This window comes from Carya illinoinensis, chromosome 11, assembly GCF_018687715.1.
Source record: "Carya illinoinensis cultivar Pawnee chromosome 11, C.illinoinensisPawnee_v1, whole genome shotgun sequence".
In the NCBI taxonomy this organism is placed as follows: Eukaryota; Viridiplantae; Streptophyta; class Magnoliopsida; order Fagales; family Juglandaceae; genus Carya; species Carya illinoinensis.
In genome coordinates this window covers 24,770,209-24,787,953 of record NC_056762.1, presented here as the reverse complement: position 1 = coordinate 24,787,953, position 17,745 = coordinate 24,770,209, and the positions used below count along the sequence as shown (strand labels likewise).

Below are 17,745 nucleotides of genomic sequence, written 5' to 3'. Positions count from 1 at the left end.
TAATAACCACTTGAAAATTTCGACCCTATTTTCAGGCCCACTTTCAAAGTTCTCACTGAGGCTCCCCTAAGAAAGATCCTACAGAGTTAGATGCCTTGTGCCACTTTACCAATTGGTTTACCAATTGGGCTATGGAACTAAGCGAATTAGATATCGAGTATGCCCTGCGCACCTCCATGAAAGGGCAGATAGTAGTGGATTTTGTCGTAGAATCCGCAAGCTTGCCTGAAGAAACTAAATATGCACAACCTATGAAGCCTTGACAAGTCTTTGTAAGAATATCACTTAGGATCCACAACCCCCTCATCTGGTCTCAGTATCTCAAAAACTATGCTTCCCGTTACATCGTACTCCTGCCTCAACAAGTTCAAGTAAGGGTGCTACCCGCACCATACGATGCGAGGGAGCCCCCTCCCCGCATCCCGCCCCACATAGGCCCGGGGGAGGGGGGGGGGTTGGGGTTTTCACCCCTAACCCTGCATCCCTAGGGCTTATATCCACTTCAAAAAAAGATTACATTTCACTAAATTTAAAAATTAGTCCTAAGTCAAAAAGTGATCAAAAATACATTTTGACTTAAATTATAAATTTAAATTTCATAAATATGACTAAATTTAAAAACTTTGTAATTTTTTAAAATTTGCTAATGCATATTTTATGTAAGTTGTAGTTTTTAAATTTGCTAGTGCATACTTTGTAAATAAGTCTAAAAAATTGTAATATATATTTATATATACACAATTTGTAAAATATAAATATATATATTAATGTTTATATAATGAGAAAAGCTCCCTTGCCACATAAGCGGTACATTCGGTACCGCCCAGGTGTATCGCTCAGTACACTGGGCAGTACCACTCAGGTATAATTATATATATTTTTTTACTTAGTGATTAATAAAGTGATTTTAAGTGTATTTGTGTATTTTTTTCTTAATTATTAAGAAAGTGATTAAAAAATGTAAAAAAAAAAAATTGCTGGGTGGTACGCCAAGTGGTATGAATGTGATGGCATAGTAGCCAAACCTTATATATAATATATAAAGGGTGCGGGCCAGGGGAAATGGGGGGAGGGGTTGGGTCCTGCCCCTGCTAGGGGGGCCAGATGTGGGGCGGGAGCATACGGTACGAGGTTCCCCCCCTCCCCTCCCAGCCATGCGAAGGAGAGGCAGATGGGGTGCAAGGCCTTGCTACCCAGCCTTACATTCAAGTCCTGGAGAGTCACTAATGACCGTCACTAGGAACCTGCATACCTCTGGACTTTGCAGGTGTCTCCAAAGGCCCCACCCCATCGAGGGGCGGAAAGGGCTAGGGGGTTTGGCGGATTTAGGGCTCTTCAAATTTTTTGGGGCTGCGCATGAAGATATCTTGGGTGCCATTAAAGGGAAGAAGGAATGAGACAAGTACTGGAAATGAAAAGGTTTCAACCAACACACAACAGAAAGTAGGACGGTAGCATAGAACGGTCTACCCCCTTGTAGGGATTATATATGCGCAAGGAAGAATGATTCGAATTCAGGGATTATGGGAACCCCCACGCCACATTAAAAGGACAAATATGAAGCACAAGGAGAGGATGTGATAGAAGTTGCCTATGACCATCAATGCGGATAGGATAGAACGTGCGCCATTGAGTTCATGAATGAAACCGTCGGAACATGCCATTACAAAAAGGATGGAAACTGTCGAGCCACATCAACAATGAATGAAAACCAATTGCAACAGAACACGCGAGAGAACCACCGAACGGTCGAATTAACGACACTAAAGACGAGTAACAGCGATTGATCAAGTGAAAGAGCGAGAAAATGAGAGTCTACAGGAATTCCCACCAAACCGCTTTGATGGGAATTAGTGGGGTAACTATTGGAGGGATTTTTCCTGGGTTCTTGGGCCCTGTCAAGGTGTAGGGAGGGCCTTCCCTAAACCACTAAAGGCCCGAGAAGCCAAGCCCAGTACTCCAGGGCCTAAACCCAATAAGCACCACGGCGGCCAGACTGAGGGCTCTCGTCTTGAACAAGTTGTGGTTTTGGGAATACAGGAAGCTATTTAGACGAGGAAAAGGTGAAACACACCACCTTGATGGAACTAAACTCTAATGCAACACCAAAAAATCACACCGCATTAATTGCACCCACCAGAGAATTACGCTGCATTAATTACTTTATTAGAGGGCCATGCCACATTGAATGAAACCTGGCGGGGGAGACCCCAGGAGGACACCCCTCCACCCAGTCGCAAGTCGTAGGCCTCTGATTCCGAATGCAGGTATAAAGGCAATCGCCAGACACTGAAATGGGGGTTGGACTCTCTAAAATTTGCTTATTATAGCTAGCATTGAATTCTCTCCTTCAAACTCTATTGACTTAAGCATCGGATGGCGACTTGGAGGCTCCACCAAGTTGCCATCCCGGCCACTGGACTTCAAAGTTACTTTTGTGTTTGCAGCTCAAGATTAAAGGTCCGAATTGCCAAGGGTCTGGTCCAAAAACGTAAGAAACACGACATCAACAATAACAATGAGTTAGTTTAAGGAATCAAACAAAACTGACAATAGACCAAAAGATTGTATAAAAATTGGGATATTATCTCAAGAATCTCTACGAAACTTCTATCACTCTAGTTTGAGAAAGATCCAATCCCCAATTACTTGTACAGTAATTTTTCCCAACTCTTTCCAAAGAGAGATGTCATGAGAAGAGCTCATAAAGGATATATCCCACAGTTCGAGTATTAGGAGCATCATATGTATTGTATCCCATGTTGTGCAAGATATCTATTTGTCAATCAAATCCGACACTAGATATTTGTTAATTAGAGAGAAAATTGGGCACTGTATGGTATGCTAGTCTAACATGATCATGAGGATTTGATTTGTATTGGATGCACGGCTTTGTCTGACTTAAGCCAATACTCGGGTTTGTATACACCCAACCTAGCTTGCCGGGGCAGTGGAGTCAATGTTAGTATATATTTACTTGCTTTTTAAAGAATATTCTAAATTAGAATATTATAAATAGGCCACCTTGCATATTGTCAAATACGTATTGAACATATCAAGTTTTCTAATAGAAACATTTTATATACTACACTGACATCTCACTTTCATCCCATTATGTAAGATGTAACACATTTATCATAATTGGATGATCCTTATCAGATGATTCTTTATCATTTAATGATGATAAATATGTTATATCTTACATATTGAGATAAAAGTGGGATGAGAGTGTGTATAGAATTTTCCTGTAAGAAAACTCGATATGCTAATAAGTATTGACAATATGCGGAGGTGGACTATTTATAATATAGTAAGGCATGTGTAATAAAGAAAATATAATCAATACTTAAATACATAATATTCTAATATAGAATATTACTATAATATTCTTTAAAAAGCAGGTAAATTTATACTAACATTGACTCCACCGCCCCGGCCAGCTAGGGTGGGTGTATGCAAACCCCAGACTATATTTCTGGTGGCATGGTGGGATAAAGAGACGTGATGGTAGTCAAAGATAGCCTATTCAAACAACCTAGCAATTTGCTTCACTAAGTCCCTGATATTGAAGACTTTCAGGTCTCATCTTGAAGGGATTAGTACAAATAATGTATATGTAATTGGTTTTTGACAACAAATGAGAGATGGTTAAAATCTTGTTCTAAAATTCAATTAAAAAAACGTATGTTTTTTTCATAAAAATGGTCATTTGGATTTATGCTTATAAATCAATAATGGTAAGATTTGTAACTAGAAAGAATTGTAGAAAGTAATGAGATATGTAGAAAACTATTAATCTTGTTGGAGCTTGGACTCTTCTATTCTAAATAGGTCTAGCTCTAGCTCTGTTTAAGGACTAACAAGGTTGCCAAAATAGCAATGTCATTATTCCCCAGCTTGGGCTGTGCATCATAGAGAGACTTCTCTCAATTCTCCTTCCTTGTGTCATAGGAATAGAGAGAAATGAGAGAAAACATTAACTTATGTACGTGTGGTTGAATGTTAGAAAACATCCGCCCCCTTGTCCTGTAGGCTCTCCGGCCGGGGAGGAGATTGCTATTGTAAACTTTTCTCTTGGTGTATGTGAAAAAATGAGTGCCGAACCCTTTTACATTCTCTCGAATCTTGTTATTTTCTTGTATTGAGGTTTATGAGTTGTTATTAACCAACAAAAATATAGTTACTAGATCATAGACGAGCTACAATTATAAATAAATAGTGATAAGTTTTATAACTAATATGAATTGTAAGAACTTATAAGATAAGCCAAGGGAGAAACTTTTCGGGTCTTCCTAATTAATTAGGCATCCATGAATGCATAGAGCGAGAAAAGCTGAAGAAATGGTTCTTCTAGTCTTTCATCCTAATGTTCCACGCATTTTGAGGAAGAGGAGAGCTCACTCCCTCTTTGGCTGAAATTTATGCAGCGAGTCGGGTAGAAGGAATTTTTGGTCTTCTAAAGCAAGAACTTCAAAGATTTTGAAGTTGAAATCTTGTTCTTAAGCAAGATTAAGGTGAAAGAATCAATCTTTATGTTCTATGCTTGATCATATGTAAAGTTTAAAAAGATCATATCTTAATAATTCTACTTCATTTGGGTTTGAGAAAATCCATTTGTTGTATAGTCCATTATAACTTCATATAGTACATTATTATCCGCACCCGCATAAGTGCACGTGTCATTGGTTGACTCGGGGTGAGGCCATGGACCATGTTAGGGAGTGCTTGCAGCTGCCCCCCACCCTCTATAACCCTCCTAAGTGGCCTATATATGTGTGTATATATATGTGTAGGGTAATGATTCCTACACATTTCATCAATATAGTGATGCCCAAGAAGGACTAGGCATGCAATGGCGGCTGCCCCTCAAACCCACTCGGTAAATCTGCCCACCCCGCAAAGATAATTGATACAGTTTCTGCTCGTTAACTAAGGCGATGGAAGAGAGAATCCCCCCTCCCCAGCGAAATCTTAAGTTTTACGCACAGGTGGAGAGGGACGTATGCTATAAAAGTTTGCACATCTTTCATCTGCTCGGCTGTATTACATGTAGATATTAATAGAAGAGCCATCCCACTTCTAAAGCCAGCTATTTTATTCTAGTCTACTAGATCCTTCGTTCACATCACTTCAATTCAAATATACATGGTTTTGCACACAAAGTGTAAATATAAATTATTATGTTGGCATCCCAAAGTAGTTGAATTTTAAACATGAAAAATTCTAAACATAAACCCATATACCACACACCAAACATTTTTTTAATTTTTTTTTTCTTTTTTCCTTTTACCAAATGTTTGGTATATGAATGAGTAGAAAAATTCTAAGAAAACTTTCAAAAATAAATAAGTGAGGTGTTTGATGTATGAGGCTTATGAGTAGCAAAGCCGCAGGGAAAAAGCTTTTAAAGATGGTCATGGTTTGTTTAGCGGCTGCAGTCTCAGAATGTACCATAGTGACTATCGGGTAAACACAGATAGTCTTAACAGTATCTATAAAATTGCGAAAGCATAGAGCCAGATATGCACCTGGTTGGTTCATGTAGCAAAATTCAGATGCAACTCATACACGTATATACATAGAGCCAGGTACAATCATATATACACACGTATGTGCATTCCATTAGTTTTTTTCCTCAAAGCAGCATCATGTTTGGCAATCAGTTTGATCAGTGAGCTTCGACAATAGAAACAGGGAACCAGAGGAGAGGAGGACAGAAGCTGAGAAGCAAAGCAAATCTACCGGAGACTGTATAACTGCCTTTTTACTCTTTTCAAACAACCCAATTAGAAGCAGCATCACTATAACATGGCCAAGCTTGGTTTTTAGCTCATTGACAGTTTTAATATTTAACCATTTAGGTCGTTCCTGGAAATGTAAAGAAATGGAAGGTCAATCATAAATAAGTATTGTCACAAGTTCAAATATGTTACCTTCATTTTTTTTTCATACTTCCAGCTAGTTTTAGTTCACATGCAACACTAGTAAGTCTGGCATGGAAAAGCAGAAAAGACAGGAAAGTACAGGTTTTTTCATGAATTAAATGCATTTCACATGTTACTAGACTCGATTCAACTAAAAGAAATGACAAAATCAATTTTAATGACCAAAAACAGGAACCATTAATATCAGTTTTCCCAATGCTTTTACTACCTAAAGTAGTTAGGTTTTCTAGAATGAACAATTAAAATTTTCTAAAGCATCAATCAGTCAAGGTTGGCTTATGGCCCACTCACTTGGGCTAACAGGCATTGCAGTTGCTCAATTGCTGAAAAAATTCCAACTGACCTTTAGAGTGAATAAGCCAAAGAGATTAGATCTGTATGGAAGTTTTTCCTTCAATGGTGATTTGACAGTGTCAAGATTGCTGACAAAGAGCTCATAAAGACCCATTCCAAAAACCAGCATCACAGTTCCCAAAAGATAGACATCTACAAGTGCAATGTAGTAGTAATTAGTGATTTGAGCAGACTAACAGAGAACAAGGGCAAATGGCCTATCATGAGGGTATTTATAGGGATCAAGTCTGCATACCCCAAACCCTGCTTGAAATCAAAAAAAGAAAAAAGAAAAAAAAGCTTATGTAGTGAGCAGTAAGTAACGTAAACAATCCTGTTTCCAATTCAAATTTTAGCATAATCTGCACCACACCTCCTAGTCCCGGTGGAAGGTCAGTAATTTTACAAGTTCCATCTATTTAACACCCAAAGCTTGGCTTTCACGAAACCAAAATAGAAATCCACGAAGTTACAAGCTGTAGCAAACTTCTCAAGTTAAACTACAGCTAAGAAAGGTCAGAAAAAACACAACTTGACAAAACCTTTCTTTATTCTACAATTCTCATCAAGACTAAAACTCTTCCTGAAAACATGCATAATTAGCTTTTCACATAACCTTTTCTGCAGAGCAGAAAAAGTCCTATAGGAATCTTATATAACACGATCTAGAATGACACTAAGTAGATGCGTGCCAAAAGCCACTTCACTCACCTTTAAACACTTCCTTCTATTGACTTCGAAAAAATTGTCTCGTCATAAGCTTTTGCAAGATCTAATTGTAAAAGACATTAGAAGTCTCATATCTAAATATTCAAGAATTTATTCCTATCAATTGCATATTAATGCCCTATTGTCAACATTGGCATTATTGCTACAAGAGAGGCAGCCACCCACAAGTTCACTGACATTAAAATACAACTTCATAATATTGCCACAAAAGCCACCTCCCAACCTGACTAGCATGGCTGATCATGATTATCAGTTTTCGCTCTTTCAGGCAACATGCTTTAATGAGCCCCAAGTCTGAATACTTGATATTGACCAGGAAATCATTGTTTGGAGTTCGAAGGACAGCCGCATCAAACACCCCATTTTTCCCCAAGCACATCTTTATCAAAATCTACCATTGCTTCCAACTCTTAGCAGATTATAACCTCTGCCTAAATAGGGCACCATAAACCCCCTCAAATTGTCTTGCTCATACCATTCATCACATTTGGATTCCTGAACCCACTAATTAGTACAAGAACTGTAACGTCCCAAGGGAAGACCCAAGTCATAACTGGGTCATATTCTAAAAGGACTAGTCAATGGTACTACTGGAGCCTCATTGGAATCATTATATAGAGTAAGAAATTGTCTCTCCCAAGCAATGTGGGATCCCATAGACTACCTACACTCCTACACTCATCAATCAAATATAGGGTAACACAATCTCCCCCCTTAAAGTCCCAACATTCTCATCGCGCCATTCCATCATAAGTGGCAAGGCTCAAGACCCACACTTTTGGTTATAGAATTTGCTTTGCTAAAATTAGTAATGCCCCAAGGGAAGACCCAAGACATATCTAAAACTAGGGGTGTACAACAAACCGGCGAACCGACCTCCACTGACGGCAACCGACCGCCGGACGCCAGAACCGGCTGGAACTGGCGAAGAACCGGTCCGCCGGCGGTAGAAATAAGTAGGAACCGAGCACGGTCGGTTCGGTCCCAGTTCGCCCACAAAGAAAACCGGTAAACCGACTGACAGTATATATATTTTTAAATATATATCTTATATAAAAACGACGCCGTTTCATATGAAACGGCGTCGTTTGGTTGGGAGCGGGTTAGGGTTATTACCCTTCCCGTTCCCAGTTCCCCCCTTCCCTCTCCCTATTCTCTTCTGCCGCCCCCCCCCCCCCCCCCCCCCCCCCCCCCAATTCTCTCTCTCTCCGATTCTCTCACTCCGGCTGCAAGCTCAACCGGTGAACCGCCGCAGCACTCCGTGACTCCCTCGCAAGCCGGCCTCTGTGACTGTGAGTATTCTTGTGATGTTTTTTCTTATATATTTATTATTTATATAATCTGTTATATATGATTATAATTATAAATTTTAATCTGTAGAATGTTATATATATTATATATTATATCTGTTTTATAGATATAAGTGTATATAAATTTTAATCTGTTATATATATTATATATATAATGTATATATATTATTATATTATATATATAAATCCGTTATATTGAATCTATTATAATGTGTATATATATATCGTATCTAATATTGAATCTGTTATAATGCGTATAAACAGTTATATATATAATCTGTTTTATATATATATAATTATAAATTTTAATCTGTTATATATATTATATATATAATGTATATATATTATATATATAAATCGTATCTATTTTGTTATATATATATACACTTTGTTATATATTAACTTATATAACTTGTTAATTATTTATATAAATTGAGAGAAGATGAGTGAACAACTTAGATTAGAGTCTTATACTTGTAATGTTTGCCATGTTGCAAACTAGCTGCTGGGATATTGAGTGTTATGTTTGCCTAACATTTATATTTTGTTTTATAATTTAGATGGATTCTTCTTCGTCTCCTATTGATGTTGATACAAATGAAACTCAACCAACCCTTAATTTGGAAGAAGATGTGAGAGATACCAATGTCCCAAAACCCCTTAGTGCCCCTACTAGTAGTACTTGTCCATTACCTAAGAAACGGAAAGGGATGGACAAGTCGATTGTATGGGATCATTTTACGAAGGTGGATGGTTGTCCTGTAGATGATCCAAAAGCTAAATGTAATTATTGTGGCAAGATGTATGCTTGCCACTCAAAGAGGAATGGAACTTCAACGATGCAAAATCATTTGCCTTCTTGTCGTAAAAATCCTCATAAACGTGGACCTTTGGATAGGTATCAAAAAACATTAACAGGTGAGGCATCACCTGAGGAGGGGGTTGGAGAGAGTGATGGTAGTACATTAAGGACTCTTGTAACCCACAAATTTAGTGAAGAGATTGCGAGATTGGCTATTGCAGAAATGGTAATTGTTGATGAAATGCCATTTAAGGTTGTTGAATGACATGGATTTAGAAAATTTGCTTGGTCTCTTGAACCCCTGTTTAAAGTTCCATGTCGTGTCACAGTTGCAAGAGATTGTATGAAGTTGTATGGGGAAGCTTAAAAAAGTGTTTAGAGATGGTGGCATGAGGATTTCCTTGACGACAGATACATGGACATCAGTACAGAATTTGAATTATATGTGTCTGACTGCACATTTCATTGATAAGAATTGGAAATTGCAGAAAAAAATAATTAATTTTTGTTTAATCCCTAATCATCAAAGGGATACCATTGGAAGATATGTTGAGTCGTGCTTGCTTGATTGGGGTATTGATAGAATATTTACTGTAACTGTTGATAATGCAATATCGAATGATACTGCAATTTCCTATTTGAAACAGTTTTTTATTGGGAATTTGTTGGGGGGTAAGTATATGCACATGAAATGTTGTGCTCACATATTGAATCTTATTGTGAGCGAGGGTTTGAAGGAGTGCAATGATGCAATTACAATGGTTAGAAATGCAGTGAGATATGTGTGTTCATCCCCAACAAGATTAGAGAAGTTTAAGAGATGTGCAGAAAAAGAAAAAATTGATTGTAAGAAAATGTTGTGTCTTGATGTACAGACACGATGGAACTCAACCTATTTGATGTTGGAGGTAGCTGAGAAGTTTGAGAAGGCTTTCAGGCGGATGGAGAGTGAGGATTATAATTTCCTCTCTTACTTTGATGATGGGCAACATGGGACCTCCTAAAGCTACAGAATGAGAGACAGTGTGGGTGTTTGTCAAGTTTTTGGAGATGTTTTATGAAGCCACTACTAGATTTTCTGGATCTTTGTATGTGACAGCTAACACCAGTTTTTTAAAGATTTGTGATCTCCAAACAGAATTGATTATGCTGAGTGAGAGTACTAATACTTGTTTGAGGAGTATGGCCATAAACATGAGAACCAAATATGATAAGTATTGTGGGTCATTAGATAGGATGAACTTGTTCATGTTAATTGTTGTTGTGCTTGATCTACGAAGCAAGTTAGGACTTCATTTGAAGAAAATCCATGATGAGTTTCGTGCTGAGCTGGTTTCAAATGTGAGACAGGTATTAGCAGATTTGTATGCAGAGTATAATGCTACATTTTTTTCCACCACGAGTACTTCAGTTTCTCAACCCCCTCCAATATCTAGATCCATGAATGTTAGTGATGGCAAATGTGAGACCAAATGGTTCAAGGAGTGGTATAGGGCATTTTCCGCCATGGGATCTAATATTACCAAAACTGAAGTGGATCGATATTTATCAGATGGTTGTGAGACACTCAGCGAATCATTTGACTTGTTGACTTGGTGGAAAATAAATTAGGCTAACTATCCTATACTTGCGAGGATTGCACGAGACTTATTAGCCATGCCTGTTTCCACAGTTGCATCCGAGTTAGCATTTAGCACGGGAGGTCGTGTGCTTGATCCTTTTCGGAGTTCGTTGGCTCCGAGAACTATTGAGGCACTTATTTGCACTCAAAATTGGTTAAGGCATCCGGCAACACACATTGATATCCGAGAAGCTATGGATAATGTCGAGAGCTTTGTAGTAGAATCGGGTAATGTTTTCAAATTTTCATTGTAATTTAATTTTGCATATTTTTCATAATATGAATTCACTAACATTTAATATTTTATTCTTATTTATTCTTATAGAGTTGACCGCACAATCGAACGTGACAAGTATTGAAGATTGAAGACTTGAAGCAATATTTTTCATTTATTTATGTTATTTGTTGTGCTTGTATTTTTGCTATGCTTAAGACAATTTGGTTTGTTTTTCAAATTTGTAATATGTAATACTAAATATCTAGTGAAGTTGTCTTTATTTATTTTTAATTATATAGTAAGTAATATAGTAATTAGTTAGTTAATATGATGAATGCTTTGGTTATTTATTATTTTTATTTATTTATAATATGAATTATGATGAATGATGAATTATTATTTAATAACAAAAAATTACAAAAATGTTGGATGATGAATTCAAAAAAAATATATATATAACAAAAAAAAAAAAAAAGGCCCAAACATATTGGATAAAAGGGCCAAAACAGGGCGTAAAACCGGGCCCAAAACCCACAGCCCAAACAGGGGGAACCGACCGGAACCGGCCGGTTTTCTTCCCCCAACACGGTCGGTTTCGGCCGGTTGATGTATTGTTTTTTTAAGGACCGGTCGGTTTCGGTTTAGGCCTAAAACCGAAATTGGCCGGTTGGTTTTCAGCCCTATCTAAAACGTACTCCAAGAGGACAAATTAATGGTATAATTGGATTCCCATTGGATCCATTATAAAGAATAAGAACATCTCTTATTCTTATCAATTCATTGGTAAAAATTCTAGAGACTGTTCTCTCTCTAGAGACTGTTCTACTTATCAAAAAAAAAATTCTAGAGACTCTTCTTGTTCGTGTAGTTTCCAATCCTCCATGTGGTCTGTCAAACAAAGACAGTAATGACTGTTGCAGAAATCAATATTTATTTCATTGGAACTCAGTATGTGCTGGAATGTTTGCAAGTAAGCACCACAAATAATCCATTAGTCAAAATTTCAATAATTCTCCAATCAATCATGTGTTCACAAAACCAAAGACTGCAATAACTTTGTTCTATTAATGAATATGCATGTCCTTGTTTATTAATTCTCCAATCAACTATCTGTTTTGTAATACCAAAGGCAGCAATAACCGTCCCATTGATCAATATGTATACACCAGAAGTCCTTCATGTGAGGTACATTTGCTTGTAAGGACCACTAGTCTATGGCTACATTTAATTGAATATGTTTCCAAATGATTTATTGTTTTACAGGAAATGACTGGAAAATATAAACATTAAAATAAAAAGAGAGAGCCAAAAGTGTAACGCCCCAATGGAAGGCCTAAATTACATGGCTTACTTCAAAAGGACGAGTCAAGGATACAATTGGAGCCCCTATTGGAACCTTATAAAGATCAAGAACTTCTCATTCTCAAGCAATGTGGATCCCATTCACCACCTACCCTTATCCTTATCATATGGGGTATCACAATCTCTCATTCTTAAATTTCCGACGCCTGTCCGTTATAGGTGGCACGGCTCAAGTCTCACATTTTTTGTTGGGATAGGCTCTGATATCATTTGTAACGTCCCAATGAAAGTCCCAAACCACATGACTTATACTCCAAAAAGACGTCAATGATACAATTGAAGCTCCATTGGAATCTTATAAAGAGCAAGAACTCCTCCTTCCCAAGCAATGTGGGATCCTATTCACCACATATCCTTATCCTTATCTTTATCATATGGGGTATCACAAAAAGAGAGGAGATGCATACCATGTCAGTTCAAACTATCTCTATACAAGGTTTTTTCCAGGATTCTTCATTAATAGCACTACTTCATGTTTTAGCCTCAAACATATAGTAGAAAATGAGACGTCTCAAGCCCCACATTATGTCTCCCTAATAAGAGATTCCCTATCGAGATTACTCTATTTGGGATCAAATGTATGCATCTAATTTACTTTAATATCCACGGATCACATATTGAGCATTACTCAGTGGCAAATTATTGACCATATTCCATTACAGTGCATGATGCTAATCTGTCAAAAGACATTAGTGCTACAGTCAAGAAAATAAGTAGCACTTGGCAACTGTTCTCAACAACCTTATACATAAAACTTGTTTCAACTCTTGAAAAGAAAAAAAAGGGGGGGGGGGGGGGGGGGGGGGGATCCATCCCTCCCAACGCCGTGGAGATGGACTGAGGAAGTGAACAGGTCTGGACCAGCACCCCTCCAGTGCAGCGAAGGGTGGGATTGAGGGGCTGCAAGGGGGAATATCCACCCTTTCCCAGTGAGGGGAACGGCAGAACAGGTGGATCCCCAGAGCCCTTAGGGTTGGTCATCACCCTGGGTGAATGGAGACCCCCATAGGCCCCATAAGCACGGTGACGGGGATTCCTCGAACCCTGTGTACAATCGAAGGGGAATCTATCTCCACTGCACTTTTTTTTTTTTTTTTAATTCTATTATGATTTTTCAAGGATAAATGCAAATGATTAAAGAAAGATCAAACACAATGACATACTAATCACTATGCCATGCTGCTAATTTTCCAGTATGATTAAGTTATATATCTGTAAAATAACAAATTTTAGTCTCATTTTCTTTGATGCAACAAAGTTAATTGTTCTCATAATGGAGAGCTGCATATGCGTTATCTAAAATGAAATTCACAATAAGATGCACTTTTCAAGATAAAACAAAGGAAGCACTCTACATTTTAGGGAAGAAAAATGAATATCACAATAGTTCAACAACACTCACCGATAGACTCAACCAGCAACATAATCACTTTTCCCCGATTTACAGAGTACTCCAGATATGATGATACAACATAGGTGCAGCCCTGCAGTCAACCGTGTAACTCGATGGATTAAGAGACTTGTCAGGTAACAGGTCATCAACACAAAACCATTAAATCAGCTAAAATTAATCGGCCCATTTATCTATGGTGCATGTGAGAGCACTAAATAGAATAGAAGCAAACATAACCTATAATATTCAAAAGGTAAATATTTGAAAAACAAAAAATCTGACAAGGTTCTGCATGTATAAGACTAAAGCTACTGAACTAAAATAACAGCTCTAGATATCCACATATAGATAAAAACGAAAATAGTGAATTTAGAACCTTCCTACAACAAAACCCTCTTCTACATCAGTGGATTGAACCCTAAACTTTATCTTGATTAACTAGTTAAACCCTCTTGATATGTTTCGGCATTATTCATGAGATTGTTTGCACTAATACATCCATCTTTTAAGAGAGGGGAGAGAAAAAATTAAAGTTTCTAGTTTTATCCTTTAATAATAATATTAAGCACATTTTCTTTGAAGAATATAAACTTTCATATACCAGCCTCCTCAAGGAGGGAGCAACACCTTTACTGAAAACTAACTCAAAAGATAAAACGTAGATGTATACAAAATCATCTACTTGATAAGTATTGACAGCCAGCCTTCTCCAAAGTTAGTAAACCTTTGGTCCTATGCATGTTTTAGCATTGTAACTACACTTCATTCGTTTTTTACTTTCCAAGAAACCCTCCACGGCTAAAAACTCCAATGTTTCACAATATCATTGTACTAAACTAATGAGTGAGTAACTCCCTACAAAACATTAGAAGAAAAAACCATATAAACTAACAAAAAAATTATACAGTCTTAGTGCATAGTGTTCTGATCTTTTTAAACATCGGTTTCCATGCCTTGTATAGGATGGTTATGGTAGTGAAAACCCCATCAATAAAACTTTCATTAGGTGAATTGATCCATAGGCGATGCACCATGCCAATTGCAGAGGCAATAAGAAGTGGGCAAAAGTTAGCTAGGACATTCCCCATATGCAATGTGTTGCATAAATACTCATTCTAGTGAAAATGTGCAAAAGATCCCACATGTTTTTGGGCAAGAAGAGGGAGACCAATGAAGAAGAGTAGCTAAAGTAAAGAGGAATGAGCAAAAATAGTTACGAGGCCTAGCACAATATATATGAGTTAAGGCTGACAATTTTTTACGCAATTGGCAAACCCAATATTTAACTAGCATAATAGGATGAAGTGTTTGACCCAATTAATCAAATATTGAGTTTCAGCCTTGAATTCAACATGAAACTAGTGGATAAGGATTGAAAGGTCTAATGCATTTAATTAGATTCGTATGATAGGCCTGACTCATATACAATCCAAAACCGATTCGACACGACCAATATCCGATACGAAAACACGAATTGTCAGCCCTAATTGAAGTAATGAAGAAGTATTTGGAGCTGAGGGATAGAATGGAACACACAAATTACATGCGGCCATCCTTTATTTGTTGAAAATGAATTATCCAGCTAGTAATGCTAGATAGAGGCCTAGTATATGCAAGAATCGTGCATACCCTTTGAACAAAAGTGGGATCCACTGTTAAAAAAAAAAAGATTTTTTTTCATATGGATTGCACTTTTTTTCAAAGGGCCATGCGAGGCTTGTACAAATCATTTTATATGAGAATACCAAACAATGACTACACAAATTTGAGATGGAATCTTATTCTTATCAAAGTAGTGATAAGTAGTTGCAAACTAAACACATTTACATGCTTATCGACTCCACAAATCAAACTGGGACAATTTAAAAATTGTTTTGATAAGGGTTCTTCTTAACTTGTTAATCGGCAAGACTGCAAAGCTAAAACAATTTAAAAACATTGGGTCTCAAAATTATCTTGACCAAGCCAATTTGATCACATCAAAAGCCTCGTGAATCCCTCACAAGAAGAAAATAAAACATCTTAGATATGAAATAACCAAAACGAATAAACAAATCATACCTTGATAAAACACAAAATTGATCCGACCAAAGAGCCCAAGACTCCCAAAAGAGCCATGAAACGACATCGATATATAGCCTACATACATTTCAATGAAGAAAGTAATATCTAAATCAGCAAATCATGTTTAATAGTAAAGAACTTAGATCAACTCTATACTATAACGTTCTACCCTCTCGATGCCCTCCTCTACAGCTTCCGACTTCCCAGGCGTATTCCGAATCATGCTGGAGTGGGATCCGATATCCGATTCGATCACGGGAGATGAAGAGTGTCCGGAGCTGGGGGTCATGGTCACTGCAAATCTGGCATTACGTGGCCTAAACACGGAGGACCTTTTCACATTTAGATTGAAAGAGAAGTTTTGGGGGAAGACTGATGGAGTTGGCGTCGGTGGTGGTCTGACTGGTTTTGCGGTGTACGGGGAAGAGGGTCTCATGATTGCCGCGAAGGGAAAAGTTTCTGCATGGATAACAAGTAAACTTGGTTACAGCCTACGGGGAAATGGAATGAGTCGGTGGAGGAGACACGCGGCGACAGTGTGCATTTGTCCATTGGCAATGAAACTTGGGCCACATAAAATGCAGTTCTTGCCTGGAGCACGCAAGATAACGAGAAGACAGCATCCCGCAGTCTATACTGACACACGTACGTACACCATATGCTTGTCCCAATTTTTTTTTGTCTTTTGTGCTCTGTTTTTCATATAGGAAGACTTTTCAGAACATGAAGAGAAGAAAACATGGTAAATAATTAAAGAAAATGATAGGTTACCTTTTTTCTGTTTATCTATAACTTTTTTTTATTTGATTTTTGTATTAATTTTTTTTATTTTTTTAATAATTAAAAAAATGACTATTAATAAATTTATATATATTTTTAATTTTTTTAATAACTAAATATCTAAAAAAATAATAAACAAATAAAAACTTTCTAATATTTTAAAAGTGATAAATAGATAATAATAAAGTAATTATCATATCACTACGAATAATGCCATATCGAGTATGAGGATGTAGCCTTAAGGATCTTCCCTGAAAGGCATTTTTTTGGGTATTTTTAAATATATATATTTTTAAAAAATTGATAATATTATTAAAAGACATTTCTTTAATTACTAAATAAAAAATATTATCGGAAGAAATGCTTTGATATTCTTCATTAATTATTTCTTAGAAATAATACTCAGATATGTATCAGTCTCTTTCTACGAATTGATTATGTAGATATTTTTTTTATGGGTAATGATAAGTTTATTACTATTTTATCACTACTAATTTATTACTTATAAACTATTAGAAAATTTTTATTTTTTTATCAATTTTTAAAGTATTTTTTTAAATCTTTAGCTATTAAGAAAAAATTTAAAAAAAATATAATTTTACTAATAATCACTTTCTTGACTATTAAATAAAATTAAAAATTAAAAAAAATTAAATATAAAATAAGTAGTAAATAGGTAATAAAATAATAGTAATATTATCATATTTTTATTTTATTTTATTTTATATAGCCGGAGTGGTAGATTTTTAGCACAAATTTTTTATTTAGAGAATCTCTATGTCATCATACCATCAATTCTGGACGATTATGTCGAGTTAGCATTCATAGGACTTCCTACAATAATAATCAGTTTTTTTTAAAAAAATAAAAATAAATTAAGAGATTATAACGATATAATATTCAATGAGGTAATAGTTCTTAACGGTCGTTTCAAATTACGTAAAAGTAACACTAAAAATATATAATAATAATCAATTAGTTTTATTTATTTATTTATATATATTTGCAATGAATATTTAATTTTTCTATTATCATTTTCATAATTTTCAGCCAGCATTATTTGTCACTGTGAAATTATAAAACGAATTTTCGTGGAAGAGAAAAAATTAAAATATTTTCCAATGGTGATCAAGTTGTAAAGTTAGTAGTCACTAGCTCGGTTTGGTTATTAAACTCAATTGAGATCAAT

General features: G+C 36.4%; 1 protein-coding gene across 1 annotated transcript; it reads right to left on the bottom strand.

Moving 5' to 3' along the window:
• Positions 1 to 5,477: 5,477 nt before the first annotated feature.
• Positions 5,478 to 16,397, bottom strand: LOC122281672. Its single transcript, XM_043093398.1, has 5 exons — positions 15,946 to 16,397; positions 15,774 to 15,851; positions 13,722 to 13,803; positions 6,289 to 6,431; positions 5,478 to 5,868 (listed from the first exon to the last, which is right to left on the bottom strand). Exons 1-5 carry the CDS (start codon positions 16,210 to 16,212, stop codon positions 5,647 to 5,649), a joined length of 792 nt encoding a protein of 263 aa, XP_042949332.1. The 5' UTR covers positions 16,213 to 16,397; the 3' UTR covers positions 5,478 to 5,646.
• Positions 16,398 to 17,745: the final 1,348 nt, after the last annotated feature.

Bases quoted from the DNA above. Each gene is read 5' to 3' on its own strand.
- LOC122281672 (XM_043093398.1), bottom strand. From the start codon at position 16,212: ATGAGACCCTCTTCCCCGTACACCGCAAAACCAGTCAGACCACCACCG. The intron at 6,432-13,721 runs GTGAGTGTTGTT...TTGCACTTGTAG, and splicing joins GTTGCTGGTTGAGTCTATCG to ATGTCTATCTTTTGGGAACT. The intron at 5,869-6,288 runs GTCAGTTGGAAT...TTACATTTCCAG, and splicing joins TTGGCTTATTCACTCTAAAG to GAACGACCTAAATGGTTAAA.